Raw genomic sequence first — 19,486 nt, 5'->3', positions numbered from 1 at the left:
ACTTGGAGTCCGTGGAATAATGTATCAAGGGAAATAAAAAGCAAATGATTGGAATTTCTGTTTCAGTCTGTTGAACCAGGAAGAAAAAGGATAAGAAGTTATCATATAGTGAATTTTAAAATGATATTTTTCTTGAATTATGTCAAATGGCTTTTTATGAGCTATTCCTAGGGAAAGCTATGTATCTTGAGAGGATAACAATAGAATTATTTAGATACAGATTTATTATTACATTTTCTAATACTCTCAGTTATTAAACAACCCCACCTCCAATCATAAGGACTTCTCTTAATTGAAAACGGCAATTTCTGCACCAAGTTCTGTACCGAACATATGCTTAAATAATGTTGGCTTACTTTTAGAAGATTCTCATAAAAATAATGTGTAATATTTGAGGTTTATATTTTTTGCTGACTTAGATTATAAATGTAGAGAATGATAGGGATCCTGATCATTTTCTTTGGGCTTTAGTAAGGCTGGAAAATGTACTAGGTAGTAAATGCATCCATTGTATTTTTGTGTTATCTACTTCAGATAAGCCTGATAATGAACCTCTTTGAAAAGATAGGTTTGATTAGTTGTACAATGATATGAACTTAAAAAAAGGGAAACTCCAAAATAAACGCGTTTAATTTTTAAAGATCCCATTCCGGCGGCTCAATTACCCACCTGCTCTCATTAATTGGAGTATTTAATCAGCTGTGATTGCTTATGATAAATATCTTGAAAGTAGCAATGCTATTGAATTGCCACATGACTTTATCAAAAATCCTTTGGTTGAAGCTAGTTTTTTCCCAATGTCTTAAATTATTTTAATATATTTCTTTGAAAAAAAGATAAGGTAAAATGGCAAAAAATAATCTGGAATTTTCTGGAAATATCATTTCTATTGGAGGTTTTCAGGAATGTATACAATGTCCACTAACAGCTTGAGGGGGGAAAAAAAACCCATGGGCTAATTCTGGCACCTTTCAGATAGGGAGGGACTGGGTTCCCCTCTACCCTGGCATGAAATGCACTCAGGAGGAAGTGGATCTGAACTTGCTGAGATACACACACACCGGGCCAGTGGACTCTCAGAATCAAGATAGCTTCACGTTCTACCTCTGGGACGGCAACAACAGGTCACCTGCTTTTGACTGTCACATCACCATCAAGGACATGGGAAAAGGTAAAAGTGTGTGTACCAAGGTTTATTGGGATCAACAATTGTTTTTTTCTCCCTCCTCCCCTCCTTCCATTTTTCATCACTGATAATCCTTTGGCTCCTCACTTGCTTTGTCTGTGATCCATGAAGTTCACGAGAGTCCCCAATCCATTCATTATTTTCAGTATTTCAGAAAGTCTATTAGAAATCCAGCATTGCCCACAATATGGCTGCACAGGCTAGATTAATGGATAGCATTTTTTGCTTTAAGTAAAATTTTACCAAACTGATGTGATAACCTAGTTTTATTTTTAGGAAGTCAACTATCACTTGGAAATGGAGTTTTGATGGAAAAATATTTTCAATATAATAATAAAAAGAGAAATAAAATAAATGCATTAAAAAATTTAAAGATAAGGGCTGGCCCGGTGGCGCACTCGGTAGAGTGTGGCGCTTGGGAGTGCGGTGGCGCTCCCACCGAGGGTTCGGATCCCATATAGAGACCGGTCCGCTCACTGGTTGAGCACGGTGCAGGCGCGACATCGAGGGTTGCGATCCCGTTGCCAGTCACGGTATGGGCGCGACACCGAGGGTTGCAATCCCGTTACCGGTCACGAAAAAAGACAAAAAGGAAAAAAAAATTTAAAGATAAGAAAAAGGAATTTGTCATTGAAAAGTTGGAAGTTGTTGCTCTTTTTACTTTGAAAGTACTGATGTGTACTCTTTAGGGACAAGGGAAAACACTGTAAGATAATAAGCTTCTCTTGAATTAATTAAGCAGACTTATTTGTATAATACAACTCAGCAGCTTATAAATGGAAGGAGAGTTTAAAAAAAAACCTCAGCAAGGGAGAGTATAAGCCCTTGATGCCTAATTGTCACTACCCCATAATTTTACTCACAGCTTATATGAGGAGGGTAAAGATCATATCTTGGTCATTTATATAGTGCCAGGATCTAGATATTTCCAGGACCAAGCATAGTCTTATATCCTTAGTAAATGCTTGATTGACTGAATGCTTTCCTTTTTTTGCCTTGGTTGCCAGGAAGCTCAAAGCTACATAAAAATCTTACTTCATATGTGATAGAATTAAAATTGTTCTGAAATTTTAAAAATATATATATTTAAGTCAGCTCGGTTGATCTTGAGATGTTTATTTTGGGCAGTATAATAATATATTTTATTTGCTTGTTTCCTGTTTATAAAACGTATTCCTTGAAGATGTCTAAGTGACTTTCAGATAAGCTAGATGTTGCTATACACATTTATTTCTCTCTGCAAAATACTATGTTCATCATAAGTATATGTCCTGGCAAAATGTAAGGCAGGCAATATTTTAGGGAAGACAACTAATGTATCGGGGTAGATTGTCTTCTCATTGGCTTTCATAGTTTCATAGCAATGGAGGAGAGGTCTGTACCACACGGTCATCTGGAGACTCTTTCTAGCTAGCCACTCCTTCATCTCTGAAAGGCTTAGAGTCACTCAGAAGGTGAGATGTGGAGGAAAATGAGAGGATTTCATGGATGAGGCTTGAAGGTAGTGTGCCTTTCTCATGCACATTCCAGTGGCTGAATCACAGTCACGTGCATGTGGTGAGTACCTCGCCTGACTCTGCCACAACTGACATGCTGATTTTTAAAAATGATTTGTGAAAACCTACACCAAGGAGATCCACTGAACTATTAACATTTTCCGAAGGTCAGAATTTCTCCACTGTTTCTTTTTACACAGTGGTGTTTTATCACTGTACAGTGTTGCCTCCTGTTTCTGTTATTGCTGTTGTAATTGTTTACTGAACATGAGTTTTCTCAGGTTGCTGCATAAATTTACAATCATAGTTGTTTATCTCTAAATAAAATTATACTAAACAGATTTAATCATAACCTTGATATCGAGCATTTGTGTTATTTCCATTTGGGAGCTGTTATAAATAACGTTAAACCTTCCAGTTGCATTGTGTCTTCTGATTTGCCCAGTGGCAAAATGGTACAGATGTCATTGGGAGGAGTTTAGGGGGACATTGGCTATAGTTGACCCTAATCCATATTTGCCCTTACAGTGCCGAAAAGTTGCATCGAGGCAAGAGCCAGATGTTCTTCCTCTTCTCAGACCCATTTTTGGCTCCTGGTGAAACCTCTTGTATGTGCTTTTTTGTTTCTTCAGCCTTGTTCATTCTACTTCCTTGGTATGTTCATCTCGCTTCCCTCTGTAGCACCTGCAGCTCAAGTTTTGATTGAATTTTACGATAGTCCTTGATTCTACGTAGGACTAAAGTTGCACAGCATATTGAGATAAAAGGGTAGCATGTCCCAAAGACCAGTTTGGTCATCTAAAGCAGGGTTTCCCAGTCATGGCACCGTTGACATTTTGGGTTGGATAATTCTCTGTTTCAGGGGATTTCCTTGTGCATTGTAGACCTCTGCCCACTAGAAGCCAGTAGTGACCCCCCAGTGATGACAACCCAGAATGTCTCCAGACATTGCCAAATGCCCACTGGGGGGCGAAATTGCTCCTCATTGAGAACGTGTCTAAAATTATACCATCTTAATGTTTTATTTTCATTTTTGTTCCTCATGAGACTGAACGTTTTTTCAAAATTTTATTGACCATTTGTATTTTTAAAATTTGAGATAGCTTAGCATTTACTTCACATATTTTTCCTTTTGGGTATTCACCCTTTTGGTATTGATTTATAAGAACTCCCTGTGTACTAAAAAGAGGGAGCAAAGTAACCAAATGTTTGAGAGCTCTACTCTCAAGTCAGATGGCTTGAGTGCCCATTCCACCTCCACCTTTTATTAATAGTATGACCATTAGCAGGTTAGTTAGCATTTCTACACCTCACTCACAAGATTGCTCAAATTCCCTGCCTCACAAGATTGGTGTGAAAATGTAAGACTCCTGAGTCCTGTGCCTGACACAAAGTAGAAGCTCTGTGTTTTAGATATGATTGCTTTTTAATGGACCTCAGGTGAATGAAATTGGATTATAATCCTTCCTTGTAAAACTGTATCATTGGTTCATGTGTGACCAGTTTCTACCTTATTATTCATACACTCATTCATACATTTTTTAAAAATTGTGGTAAAATATGCACAAGATAAAATTACCATCTTAAACATTTTTAAGTGTATCGTTCAGTAATGTTAAGTATACTTACATTGTTGTGCATCCAATCTCTGGAAGTTTTTCATCTTGTGAAACTAAAACTCTACAGATTAAATAACAACCCCCCTTTTTCTCTCCCTTTAGCTTCTGGCAATCACCATTCTATTTTCCATTGCTATGAGTTTGACTACTCTAGGCTCCTCATATGAATGAAATCATATAGTATGTATCCTTTTGTGAGGGGCTTATTTCACTCAGCACAATACCCTCAGGGTCCATCCATGTTGTGGCATGTGCCAGAATTTCCTTCCTTTTTTAGGCCGAATAATATTACAGTGTATATATAAGCATGCTTCAAAAAGTTGTGGAAAAATAGAATTAAAAGATAATAGGAATTTTTTCATGAACTCTTTGAAGTACCCTCATATACATTACATTTTGTGTATCCATTGATTCATGGATGGGACTTGGGTTGCTTCTACCTCTTGGCTATTATAAATGATCCTGCTGTGAACATGAGTGTATGAGCACATATTCTTTTAAAAATATATAATGAACACTTGTGCAACCTGCACACAATTTAAGGACAGGAATGCTAACAATAGGGGACAGCACCCTATGTGCTCTTCCCATCCTCCAGAGAAAACCACCATCCTGAATTTTGTATTATTTTCTTACTTTTGTTTACAGTTTTCTTGACTTGCTCATGCAACTAGTAAATGCTAATAAGCAACATCTGTGTTGTTGCTCGTAGCTGTAGACCATTCATTTTGCAACTGTAGGAAATTCAGTTTTATGAATAGGTCATAGTTTTTTTTAATATATTTTATTTTATTTTATTTTGTCAAAATACAACGTGGTTGATTATTGTGGCCAATTACCGAAACCTCCCTCCCCCCTCCGTCTCCCCCCTCCCTCCCAACAACCTCATATCTGTTCGCTTGTCCTATCAATTTCAAGGAATTGTAATTGTTGTGTCTTCTTCCCTCCCCTCCCCATCCGCGCTAGTTTTTATTGTTTTTCCTCTTCTCAGACCCATTTTTTGCTCCTGGTGAAACCTCTTGTGTATGCTTTTTTGTTTTTATTTATTTACTTATTTTTAGCTCCCACCAATAAGTGAGAACATGTGGTATTTCTTTTTCTCTGCCTGACTCGTTTCACTCAATATTATTCTCTCTAGGTCCATCCATGTTGTTGCAAATGGCAGTATTTCATTCTTTTTTATAGCTGAGTAGTATTCCATTGTGTAGATATACCATATTTTCCATATCCACTCATCTGATGATGGACATTTGGGCTGGTTCCAACTCTTAGCTATTGTAAATAGTGCTGCAGTGAACATTGGGGAACAGGTATTCCTTCGACATTCACCTTTTGAAAAAGCATTTGGGTTGTCAATTACAAACAGTACCACAGTGACCATTTCAGTACGTGTCTCCTGGGGTACAACTGCAAGAGGTTCTCTTGAGTACATAGCTGGGGTGCAATCGCTGGGTCAAGGTGTATGTGAATATTCATCTCTTTGCAAAATAATGCCAAATTGTGTACCAGTGTACAGCTTCTCCAGAATTGTATGCACAATTCTCTTGATCTACGTCCTCTTCAATACTTGGTACAGGCTTCTACATCAATCAAACAGTTACAAGATGGCAACTTATTTTGATCTTGATTGTTTTTCCTCAATCATTAATGAGATTGAGCATCTTTTCATATCATTATTGGCCACATGAGTTTCCTCTTCTGTGAGATAGCTGCTCATGACTTTTGCCTAATTCTTTTATTAATAATAGTTATATAAACCTTTCTATGTCATGTTAGTTTTGATTTTTGTACAGTTTGGCCCTTATCTTTTAGCTTTACCTTGGATATTATATATTTTTTGATATGGTTTTTGACCACATCCTCTTTTGCCATGCAGGTGAAATTGTCATGCTCACAAAACCACTCGTGGTGTCTAAAGGTTCCAGAGGTTTCCTGACGACCACCACTCTCATGGCTGTGGATGGAACAGACAAGCCTGAGGAACTGCTCTATGTCATCACCTCACCCCCACGATATGGCCAGGTCGAATATGTCCACTATCCTGGAGTCCCCATTACAAGCTTCAGCCAAATGGACATAGCAGGACAGACAGTTTGCTATGTACATAAGAGCAAGACGGCTGTCCCCAGTGACACATTCAGGTGAGCCCATGGAAACTATTCTGAATCCCTTCCTTGGATTAATGTTTAGAAAGAGAAGAAGAGAAATGTTAATGTGTTTCACTAAAAGTAACCATTTTACTAAATAGATGTATCTCCTAATATCATGTTGTATACCTTAAGTATACACGGTAAAATTTATTTTTTTAAAAAAAGAGAAATGGAGAAAAAAAATGAGTTTTTTTCCAGCTCTGGTTTAGCTCTGTTTTTCTTCTGTCTAGCTGTATGAAACGTGAAGGTGCACAATCAAAATGACAGCAGCAAGGCAAGAAATTAGGTCCTGCTGCTGAAAAATGAACACAATGAGCAGACCTAAATGCAAGCTCTTCTGTCATGGGGGACGTGAAGAGCTGAGGGCCCCAGCTAAGGACAGACATGCAAAAGTAATTTCCCTCTTTTTTTAGTATGTTTTTCTATCTCAGGAAAAGGCATTTATTAGTAAACATTCAGCAGAAGCAGACACTGCCTTTTAACACAATGTGTTCTGGTAACTGTATCATAAATCATGTTGTCATAAAGTGGATCATATTTTCCTATAGAAACAATGTTATAATTGGGGGCTGTGCACCTGTTCAAGGATTCTGTATCAAATAAATCTTTGGAATGAATAATAATCTGGTGAAAAAGCAAAGATACAACATTAATGGAAGTCTACATTCATTCAAAATGTGGAAATTTGTTTCAGATCACATAAAGCAAGAGAAACTATAGAAGATTTATCATCCAGCAGTTCTCAAAGCTGGCCGAACTTGAGAGCCTTGATAGAAATACAGACTCTAAGGGATGAGGATGGGAAATCTTGGGCTAGCATTTGGGGGAGCACGATACATAATCCAGCCATGAGTTTTACCGGTTAAGAAGGAGGCCTTGGGAGCGTTGGTTTGTCTGCCATGCACACAGGGCATCTGGCCCTTGGTACAGTTTTCACCATGTCACAATACGACCTTCTAAAGAGTGCTATAAAATAGCATAAATGGAGCATACTCCTGTATTATTCAGTGGATTCCCATATGCTATCAAATATAACTAACATCCATGTTCAAATAGCACTTTTCTCTACCATACATTTTACCTATCTAAATTCAATATATCTGCTATGGTAAACATGGTTTAAATCATTGGTATAGGTGATTATGCTTCCTTCTTTAACATTTAAAATGATTTCTGAAAGATAATTTGAATAGTCCGATTGTAAAGCCAAAAATCTATGGAAGCTTGAGCTCACATCTTTTTTCTCTTGGTAAACATCCCTTAACAAGCAGGTAATCATTCAATTGATCAATATCTTAACTGATTCAGTGCTTGACTGTTAGGCATTAACTAAAACATTAGATGTGAGGATTCCTTTTTAAGCTGGCTTTTTTGTTGGAGAAGTGGGATATTGCAGTTGTTAGGTACAGACTGGGGGTCAATTCCTGCCTCTCTGCTCACAACTCTGTGGCCTTCATCAAGTCACATGACCTCCCGTGTCTTGTTTCCTCTTCTGGGAAATGAAATGATGTTCATAGCATCTGCCTTACAGGGTGGTTTAAGTAAGCCTATGCATGTAAAGCACTTAAAACAATACCTGACACCTAGGAAAAACTAAATAAGTATTAGCTGCTTCTATTATTACTGTTACTGTAATTTTTCTCATTAATTATTATATATTTTCCTTGGCCCCTTTTTTACCTCTGACCTTTACAACACCAAGCACGATCCTGCAGGAGGAAAGAAGTTACAGAGAGGAGCAATGGTCATTCTTTTTTTCCTCTTTGTTAATGGAGGCTGGGTGCTTCTTGGCTTAATACATGTATATCAGATACAGGGCTTTTAATTTTACATCCATTTCTGGAACTTGTTTTTCTCTCCTGCTTCCCTCCACTCCTGCTTCCCCCAGTCAATGCCCATAGGAGAGTCTGCTGAAGACATTAATGGCTGTATTGGAGAAACCAGTGACCCTGCTGGAGAAGCCAATGAATGAATACATAGAGACGTTGAGGAATAAAGGTTAGGTGTTAATCAGATGGTGAGAATAAAAAACAAAATCTCCATATGTGAGGATTGGGGATACTGTAAAAAATTTTAATTTGCATCCATAGAAAGTCATATTAGACTGCATTTTAAAATTCATTTATCCCAAGAATCTCTACAGAGAATTACCTGGGAGAATTACAAAATACAAATTTGGGGGCCTCATCCCAGAGAAGTGACTTTGATAAGTCCAGTCTCAGGCCCAGGAATCTGTGTTTTTAAAAGCTTTCCAGGCAATTCTGATGCTGTCAGGACTAGCAATCACCGGTCTGGTCCAGTCCATAGTTCAAAGTGTTTTTAGGATCCTGGAGAATTTAGGGAAGCCCTCTCAGGGCCTCCCAGAGACAGAAAAGGAAGAGGCTGAATTGGTGGGACTCTGGGACTCTCACCCCAATTTACTGATCAAGCTTTGTTTTGTTTTGGTTTTTGATGGTTTGTTTTCTAGATTGTTTTGCACACTTGGCTTCTAGGCAAGGTTTTCTTTTATGACACCATGCTCTAATCAACTAAGCTAACCAGCCAGACCTCAAGGTTTTCTTTTAGCAAGAAGGCTGTGGCTCTATTTCCCAAAGCCAGTGATTTGTACCATCAGTGATACAAAAATGCAAAAAGATGTGGGCTGGTACAGGCACAAGGCAGTCAAAAACAGGGAGTCAAGAGTGAAAAACTACTCTCTTTTAGTTCTCTCTGTCCTTCTGCTTGGTTCAGGAAGACAGTCTCAGGTTAGTGCTAATATACCTTCAATACCTCTTCATATTTACAGTTGTCCCTTTTTAACAAAGAGAGTACAGGTCTTAGGCTGCAAGCCATCAGGCAACAATACCGTATCTAGCTAGAATTAAACACATTGTTTTCTTGTATTTATTTTTGTAGTATTTATGGTAATTAAGTTTTTAGTATTTAAAACTTCCAGTTATTAGTATTAAAAGGTTTCCTTTGAAGCACATTTATTTAAGTAGAAAAGTGAATTGATATAAAGCAAAATAGTAAATCATAAGAGAACGGGTAGTACGAGCATTTGGCAAAAATAATAATGGTGGTGTTTGAATGACTCAAGATTAGGAAACAGGCTACAGGGAGAAAACAAACAATAAAGGCTGAAAAGCGTTGATTTGGTCCTATCCCTTTGCTTACAGGTAGGAAAGCTAGTACTGCCCGGACACCTGCAGTGCCTCAGGCCGTGTGCCAGGCCCTTTTTTGTGTGTTATTTCCCCTACTCCGTATACCACTGTCTTGAGACAGATGCGGTTGTTCCCATTTTACACATGAGAAAACTGAGGCTCCAAGAGGCAAAGGAAGTTGCATTAATTGACATAACTGAACATCAGAGCTGAGTGTGCGGCTGAGAGCTCGTTTCCAGTGGAGTGTTCTTTCCATTATACTTTGTTGTACCGAAAATTTGTGGAGAATCATGCGTTTGTGGGAAGGACCCTTCTCAATGTGTCATTCTGTTATTTGGCTAGCAGTTTTACATATTTATAATGGAACAGCCTCGCATCTGCCCAAGACCTGCATTTTAATTTCATCATTCCGCTAACCCAGTCACGGACTGCTGCGTTGTTTGTCAAGTGGCATTAAACCAAAGCTGAAAACCTGTTTTAATGAAAGTGCGATCATGGTGCTTTTTAAAAATTAAATATAGGCAACCAATCTAATCACCTAAATTTATGTTGCTTGCTGTTAAATTTGGCAAAGAATTTGGCTGGGTAGAAGTGATAAATTCTGTGACAGAGGATTTTTTCCCTCTTCTCTTTTTATGTAAGATATGGCAGCATTAATTAAACGGGAATTTAATGGTCAGATTTTACCTTCTGCGAAAATATTTTGTGAACCATAAATTTCTCCTGCATTGTTTGGTGCTGCTGGCCTGGAAGAAAGATTTGGCAGCACATTCTAGGACAGATGACACCAAGTGATTAGCAAGCTGACTTCAGCTGCTGGCAGCCGGGTACTAAAAGAACATGCTAATGTCCTCCATTTTGACATGCCGGCTGGACTTTTTTTTTCTGAGGAGCTGGCACTATTTATGGTTCCATTTTTATCTTTTAAATGCCATGACAGATGGCAGATTCTTCAGCCAACTCTATTGCCAGGAAATGCAGAAAGCTTGAAAGCACGGTGGTAATGGTGAAATCAGACCAGGAAGGCACCCCAGACAAATCTCAAAGTCATTCCCCAAATTTCATGAGAACAGTGGTCATCTTGGCTGCATCTCTTCTCAGAGGGGCATAATAAGGGGAATCAAACAAAATGGATCCACAGAAGGAGCTGCTAGCTCAATACTACCAGATTCTTCACCTCAGAATGTATACCAACATAGCAGTGGCCCTATTCTTTTAAACCTTGAGAGTATGTTTGGAGGAATTTGGGGTGTGGAGGGACAGGACTATTTGGAGGATCATCTGGTCAGTGTTTGCAGACACAACCAGCTCTGGCCTTGTTTCACTTGTTCTGCTAGCTTTGTTTTGACTGGGAACCCAACCATAACCATTCACTCTGTCTCTCTCCTAGATAATGTTTCTCTGCCTGTGAGTGGTTTGCCCTGTTACTCATGAACGTGGAATGATGTATTGGATCCAGCCATGTTTAGAGACCGCATCCTTTTCACCCTGGCTTATTAGCTTTAGGTCAGTGCAGACAGCTGCCTCAGTGTCCCAGCTGGGAGCACTGGCCTCAGTAAACATATTTCTTACTCTTCCATGGTCCCTGGCCTGCTTGCCCTCGTCCCCATCTGTCTGATGGCAGGCTGCCTATTTCCAACGTGGCCAGACCAGGCAGGGAGGAGTTTGAGACGGACGGTCTGGATCATAAGGCTATTCAGTGCCCTCACAGAGGTCACGCATGCATACAGTAAATGTGGCCGTCCTGAGGCTGAACTGTGAGGACCCCATCAGGCAATTCAGTCTCTAGGGGGGATGTCAGTCGGGTAGTCAAAATGACCACCTCTGATGGAGCCCCTGGCACTCCCTGGAGCTCACATTTAACCTTGTTGCTCCTGAGCCCCATCTCTCCCCTTCTTTTTCCTTCCTTCTCCACTGATATTTGACAGGCTTTTAATGGAGCACAATGTCTTTAACTCCATAATTAATGCTAATACTAAAAATACATGTCCTTAGGCTTACATGTCTTCTATCGGTGGCCGATGTAAAACTCTCCACAAGAGCACGTTTGATACAGGGATCTAGTAGGAAATAGAGAAACAATTTATTTGTGAAACAAATAGAGTCTGGCAGAATGGGAGGTGTGAAATATATTTTTGTAGGGATAAAATGGAAAAAGGAGAACTTGGAGGCACTGAGGGAACATCTAGTCTCCTTCCTACTTTATCTTGGGTCAGATGATAGGATCTGAGGGGGAAATATGAAAAAGTAACAGGAAATAGAGTAACAGTAATACAATAAAGGCATAGTTCCATCAGAGGCTCTGCCTGAGAAATAGAGCATGACTTTTATAACTAAAAATGCATGTCACTTGACCTTCAAAACTGTCAAAGTGACTAAATCAAGTAAAAAGTTTGAAGAACATGAAGATATTTTTCTATTCACTTCTTTTTTCTTTTTCATAAATAACTAATTTTGTAAACACCTCATGATCCAGCAGTGAAATTGCCCAATTTGCTTAGAATATATCTATCAAAGATTTAGCTTTACAAAAGGAAAGCAAGTTGGTTTAAGGAAACTATGTGATTTTGTTCAATCTACAATTGTAAAGGTATTTCAGTACCTTTATTCAAAGTGTAAATAAAATGATGCTGTGGAAAAAAAAGCAGGTTACGTTCTTTACAAGAAGGGTGTGAAATGTCAAAATTTACTTTGTTATAGGTCACTTAGCAAATTTTTTTTTCCTTTTTGTCTTTTTTTACTGACCGGTAACAGGATCGCAACCCTCAGTGTTGCGCCCGCACCACGCTCAGCCAGTGAGCGGGAACCGGTCTCCCCATGGGATCCGAACCCTTGGCAGGAGCGCCACCGCGCTCCCAAGCGGCGCACTCTCCAGTGCGCCACCAGGCCGGCCCTCACTTAGCAATTTTAACTTTGTGTACATAGATTTCTTTTTTCATGCATCACATAGTATTGTCCTTGTAGGCAGATAATTAGAAATTAATCAGATAATGAGAAAACTCAAAAACTTTAGCCTAGCCTTCAAAACAGAATCTGTACTCAGCCAACTCACCTCCCTTTACATTTCGTCCAGCATCCAGCATCCTCCTGAGTCCTTGGTCTCAGGCAGGCTGGCGGACTCAATGCACTCATGCCACCTGGTTTCAGGTTCCTCCATGGTCAGAGGTAAAGCGTCAACCCTCAAGCCCTCAAACAAGACACATTTCACAAATAATTAAGAGCTTGTTAGGCAAATTTGCTAGATTAGTAACATAAATGTAAATCCCGAAACTTTTCTAGTTAAAAAAAAAAGAACCTCCAAAGAAAATTTTTAGTGTTATAGTATTTGTTGTATTAATTATGCATAATTTGTTATATTCCACTAATATTTGTACAGCTTTTTACATCAGTGGAATAAAAGAGTGTCTCCTCCATAAATATTTCTAGTAACTATGGTACATGGAGAAAAACTAATAAAACTCTATGATTATATCTAAGTACAGTTCTTTGGTCTATGGGGAATTTGTCAATCCCATTTGATAGTAGTGATTTCCTAACTTTTTAGAATTTTCATAGTGCACCTTGTTTGCATGATTTCATGATACTTCTTAATTCTCCTTAAAATAAAAATTATATTTTGAAATGTTATAAAGGTAATTTATATCAGTGTTATTGTGAGATTGACTGCAGTGGGTAGAATGTGATTTAGTGATCAGTCTAATCAGGAGCACATTATGGAATCACAAACTCAAGATTCTAAAGAGGTTTTGCTTGCCTCGAATGTGTATCATTTTGGTTTTGGTGCCACAATGCTTTTATGGTGGAATACTAAACCAGCATTTAAAAAAAACTCTGCAAGAACAAAGGCAGAAGGTCAAAAGACCTAGGTTCCAGTTCCAGCTCCATCTCCTATTTGCACTATGATATCCCACTATTTCTGTCCTTTTCTTTTAGGCAGGGAAATAAGCCTTGTCCAGCAGCACTCCCACATATCTTATAAGGAGCAAATGTAGAAGCATGTGTAAACTGTGAGAGATTAGACCCTCACATAATATTTTAGAGTGGGTTGGTACTTAATGATCATCTGGTCCATCCCCTTCATTTGCAGAAGAGTGAACATGAGGCCCAGAAAGGGGAGATGAGTTAGTTAAGATTACATGGCTGAGTAATGTGATTTGTCCTTAAGAAATTTGCCTCGAAAACATATAAATGGAATGAATTAGCCAAATTAAGCCTATTCAGCACTTCATTGTATTGGCCCCTTATTTATCAGTCTTAAAAGTTTAGCTTATTACATTCCCACAAAGAAGATACAATTGCAAAATTATAAATATATAAAAAGAGTACACTTTTCACACTCATGTAATGAGTGTAACTGGATACGAAGTTCCTATCTGGGGCAAGGAACTACACTAAGCACTGACAAGCCTGAGAACATTGGCAGGGTTTGCCTGCCCCCTCACGAGTCTGCTGCCAATGCTGTTGAGGAAACACTGTTGGGTGTAGAAGGGTCAAGTCATGCGTTACCCAGCGCCTGGTCTAATGATAGAGGCATTCTTCTGAAGCTCTGCCCTTGATGTTTCATTTGAGTCACAACACAGGATATCCTTTAGTAAAGGTGTGTATTGTTATCGTTTCATTCCAGTAGATGGTGACACAAGAATCCATGCTGAAGGCTGCCTTGCCTCTCTTTGCTAGATTTATCATCAGCAATGGACTGCAGACCAAGCACGGGGTGTTTGAGATCACACTGGAGAGTGTGGACAGAGCCTTGCCTGTGGTGACCAGGAACAAGGGGTTGAGACTGGCCAAAGGGGCCATGGGGCTGCTCACCCCTGACCTCCTGCAGTTGACCGACCCTGACACACCTGTGGGGAACCTCACCTTCCTCTTGGCCCAGCTCCCACAGCATGGCCAGCTCCACCTGCGGGGGACAGTGCTGCTTCAACCCAGCTTCACTCAGCACGATGTGGACGGCGGGAATGTGGCCTATCAGCACTCAGGAGGGGACTCCCAGACAGACCACTTCACTTTTGTGGCCACAGACAAGACAAACCAAGGCTTTGTTGTGGATGGGAGAGTGTGGGAAGAACCAGTTTCATTCCGCATTCAGGCAAGTATGATAGACACTCTGTTCATTGCCAGAAATGTGAAGAAAGTGACTTGGAGGAGAACTATTTCCCATTTCCTTCCCTCTTTCATTCCAATGTGGACTGTGACTTCACAGCATGCCAGGCATGTTAACACGAATAAAACAGACATGGTCCCCGCATATGGGCTAATGACTGACCTTGAGAGTCAGTGCGGGTACAGAAAGGGACCAGAAGCATGGGCTTTGCAGTCAGGCAGACCTAAGTTTGAATTTCTGCTTTACTGTTTATTAGCTGCATGATCTTAAAAGTAAAAGAGTTTCTTAACCCTTCTGAATCTACTTTTCCTTCTTTGAAAACATGCCTACAGCATTGTGGTGAGAATTAAATAAGATTAGGTATCCAAGGCACTAGCATATTGCCTGAGATATATTTGCTACTCAATGTCCTATAACTACTGTTACAAGACATCACTGACCATGCTGTCGTGATGGTGCCTATTGGTCCATGGCATCTACGGCATTTTAATGGTTTTCAACTAAACATATGAAAACTTAAACAAAGAGCATAATAATGATGAGCATAGTAATAGCAGCAGCTACAATCATTTTAGTATTGACTATAGGTCAGACCCACTTTACATAAACCTCATTTAATTCTTATAAAGATCTTAAGAGGTAAGTTTTATTATCTACATTGTACAGATGAGGGAACTGAAGTTCAGAAGTTAAATAATTTGATCAAATACACACAAAGACCTCAAGCCTTTCTGATCCCAAATGCTGTGTCCTTTCTATGGAACTGCCACATTTGTTGGCTATTACAATGATTCCTGAAGGGCATAATGTATTTTTCTTTTTTTAATCAAAATACATCAGGTATGTTCTGGCCCTCAAACCCTTGAATCCACTCTTTTTAGATGTGGTGCACTCCTGTTCTGCACACTTGCACCAAAAGCGAAAAAGATACAGATCTGTCTCTTACTTCAGGATGCTTTCTATGAAATGATCATATTTTTCCCTGTTCTTTAGGGTTCTCCAGAAAAATAGAATCAATAGTGTTTACGTGTGTGTTTGTGTGTATATACATGTATCTATATGTATATATGAGATATATTGTATATATATGTTGTATGTATATATATATATATATAGAGAGAGAGAGAGAGAGAGAGAGAGAGAGAGATTTATTTTAAGGAATTGGCTCATGCAATTGTAAGGCCCAGCATGTTTCAAATACACAGGGCAAGTGGCAGGCTAGAAATTTCAGCAGGAATTGATATTGCAGTCTTGAGCCCCAAAGCAGTCTGGAGGCAAAGTTCTTTCCTCTTTGGGGGACCTCAGTTTTTTCTCCTAAGGCCTGCATTTGATTGGATGAGACCTACCCACGTTACGGAGGGAAATTTGCTTTATTCAAAGTCTGCTAATTTGTTTTTGTTTTTTTTGTATTTTATTTTATTTTATTTATTTATTTTTATTAAAACGTAATTGATTACACAAATTTGTGGGGTATAGAGTTGAATACCAATATCTGAGTACAATGCATAATGATCAAATCGGGATAGTTAACATTTTTATCATTACAAAACATAATCATTTCTCTGTGTTGAGGACATTAGATCTCTTCTAGCCATTTGATAACATGCAGTAGATTAATGTTAATTATAGATGCCTAGCTCGGTTGTACATTAATAGAGATTAGTTTTCCTAACTAGCTGTTTTGTGTTCATTAACCAATTTCTTACTATCCCCCTTCCTTTTTGTATAAAGTTGTATTAATATTCACAGCCTGCTTCTTTTTACTTAGCATATTCTGAGCAGCTTCTCTTGATGTTAAATGTGACTTTTAAATAGCTACCTAATATCCCATTGTTTGGTAGTGTGATAATTTATTTTAATATTCTCCTATTTCGATTATTTAGATTGCTTACGAGTTTTATTTTTATAAAAGCTTTTTGCTTGTGAGTTTTAAATTTATAAATAAGACTGTAGTGAACATCTTTGCAAACAGACTTTGAGTTTCTGATTATTTCCCTAGGATAGCTTCCTGGAAGGAGAATTATTGGGCCAAAGGGTATGAACATTATCATCAGTAGCAACAATATCTGTGAAGCTCCTTACACCAGAAACCTCTGAGTCATTTTGTTTGCCTCTCCTGAGTGGTTTCTTGTGACTCAGTGACTTGCATCCTAAATATCTGGCATCCAAATGCTTCTCTTTGCAGCCCTCCTTTAGTCAGCATTACCCATCTCTCTGTCACCTCCATAGTTGCAGTAGCCTCTACCCTAGTCTCTCTGCACCCCCTGCCCTCTCTTCTCAGACCATTCCTCATACTGAAACCAGAGACAATTAAAAAAAAATTAATCTTATTTCTCTGCTTAAAACCCCTAAATGGCTTCCCATTACTGTTAGACTAAAGACCAAAATGTTGTAGGGTGGAAGGCCCAGCTTAATCTCTCTCCCTGAGCTCAGGCCAAACAAACATTTTTTCAGTTTCTGTATTTTCAGGGATTTGCTTCTTCCTACTTCAGAGCCTTGGCATATGTAATTCCCTGTCTAGCCATTCTTCTCTTTTCCCATTTCTTCTTCTCCCAGCTTTAATTTGTTAATTCCTCTTCCTTTAGATCTTAGTTTAAACGTCATTTTTTCCTGACTACACCCATCCTCCCCCACTCTCCCAAGTCAGATGTGACTATTAAATTATCTCAGAACACCTTGTATTTCTTAGTAACACTTAGTACAGTTATAATCACATGGTTAGTTGTATAAGTAATTACCTGTTTATAAAGTCTCTTCCCCTCAGAAGGTCACCTTTGTGAGGGCAAGAGTTATGTCTCATCATGGCTGAGCACCTGATGGGCATTCAGATGTTTGTGGAGTGAAAGAGTAAAAGGCTTTTGATACATATAGCTGGGTGCTTTGCAGATAGGTGGTTTCCATTAACACGCTTCAGAACATGTGAGGGTGCCTGTTTTGCCACTCCTTTGCCAAAACAGATTATCTTCAAAAAAACCAATCTTGATGATAGGTGAAAAATGATATCTCATTACTTTAATGAACATCTTTGATTGCTGGTGATATTGAACATATATTCATGTTTATTAGTAATTTGTATTTTTTTCTGATAATTCTTCTTTGACTATTTTTTTATTGGCATCTTAGGGTTTTTAAAAATTTTTAAATAAAATTCTTTATATATTAAGACTATTGTGTTGTTACTAATATGTTTCCCAGTTGATTGTTTGCCTTCTGATTTTGCTTCACATTTCTACATTTTTATATAGTCAAATCAAATAAAGCTTTATTAATAGTTTTCTCATTTGTTCATCCTTAGAAATTCCTTTTTATCCTAAAAATAGATAAATATTCTAATACTTTCTTTTAATAGCTTAGTGATTTGTTTTTTACATTTTACTCTTTATCCATTTTTAAATTCATTTTGGTATATGGTGTTCACTGAATTTTTTTCAAATAATTAAGTTGGGAACTTTTATTCCAGTACCATTTACTAAATAATCCTTTTTTTACCCTATTGGCTTTGGAAGCCACCTTTATTATATTACTGTATTCTTGTACATTCCAGCATCAGTTTCTGGGTCACCTATTAAGCTGTCAGTTTTGGTACCAGTAAAACAATTTTAACACTATTTTGGCACTGGTATATATTTTAATATTTAAAGCATAATTCATCCTCCCTAATTATTCTTCTTTCTTAGATATTATTGAATTTTATTCATCTGCATGAACTTTAGGGTTACACAAAATGTTCACTTTAAAGAAATCTTGTTGGGATTTTAAATAAAAATTAAGGTCTACAAATTAATTTGGAAAAAATTAATTTTTTTGTAACACTGTATCTTCCTACACAGGAGTGTGTTATCTTCACTGATCAACTCTATTGTCTCTTGGTAAAAATATTTGTAGTTTTCATATAGGTTCACAAATTTCTTAAACTTGTAAGTTTGTTATAGCTGTTATGAAGGAAATGTTTTTGCCTGTTATATTTTTCTAATTGGTTGTGATTGGTTCATAGATGAAAGCCACTTATTTCTGTATGTTTATTTTGTAACCAGCCACTTACTGGTCTGGGTTGTTTTTTGTCTGGTTTTGTGGGTTTTCTATGTAGACAGGCATATGGTCTTATAAGTAATGATAACTTTGTTTCCTCTTTATTGAATGTATGTACTTCTGTTTTAAGTCTTGGTTAGAATTTTTCTAGAGTGCTTGAAATAGTAGTGTTAATAATTGGTATTTTTTAATGTAATGTGTTCCTTAGTTTGTTTTAGGAAGCAGATAGTGAACATTACAAAGCTCTTTGAAACCATTTTTGATCAAATTTGTATGCCAATATATGTGCTCAGGGGCAGTGTTGTACCTCAGCTGGCAGTAATTTGGCAAGCAGTTGTAGGAATAATCCCTAAACGTCTGCAAGTAGGTGAGTAGAGTTATGATCAGAAGACCTTCTCAGAGCTCACACTCCATGCATAATTTCTTGTTTGTAAAGTAAAAAAAGTCTAACATAGTGAATATTTGTTTCCCTGCTGTGCAAAAAATATTTTAGGACCCCTTTTTTTGAAAGTTAAAAGCAAGCTCATTTATATACAACTGCCAAATCCTGAACTCAGTCGAGCTTCTTCTTAACACTTTACAGTAAATGGGATGAAAGTTATAGATGCCTAGGCTACTTCAGCATTAAATGAAAGAGTAATAATGATGGAATTAGAAAGGAATACTGTAATTCCATTGCATAAACTAAGAAAGATAACTGTATTACCCAGAAAGAAATAGTCATTATAACTAAATCAGAACAGTACCTTTGGTGCT

General features: G+C 38.0%; 1 protein-coding gene across 1 annotated transcript in view; it reads left to right on the top strand.

Annotated features, from left to right (window-relative positions):
• Positions 1–6,388: 6,388 nt before the first annotated feature.
• FREM1 (FRAS1 related extracellular matrix 1) overlaps positions 6,389–19,486 on the top strand; it is a 53,846-nt gene continuing 40,748 nt past the window's right edge. The window contains exons 1-2 of the mRNA XM_008567722.1: positions 6,389–6,442; positions 14,219–14,686. Coding sequence (XP_008565944.1) covers positions 14,222–14,686 — 465 coding nt within the window. The 5' untranslated portion in view covers positions 6,389–6,442; positions 14,219–14,221. The remainder of the gene's footprint in view (positions 6,443–14,218; positions 14,687–19,486) is intronic.

This window comes from Galeopterus variegatus, unplaced genomic scaffold, assembly GCF_000696425.1.
Source record: "Galeopterus variegatus unplaced genomic scaffold, G_variegatus-3.0.2 Scaffold338, whole genome shotgun sequence".
In the NCBI taxonomy this organism is placed as follows: Eukaryota; Metazoa; Chordata; class Mammalia; order Dermoptera; family Cynocephalidae; genus Galeopterus; species Galeopterus variegatus.
This window is presented reverse-complemented; position numbering and strand designations above follow the sequence as displayed.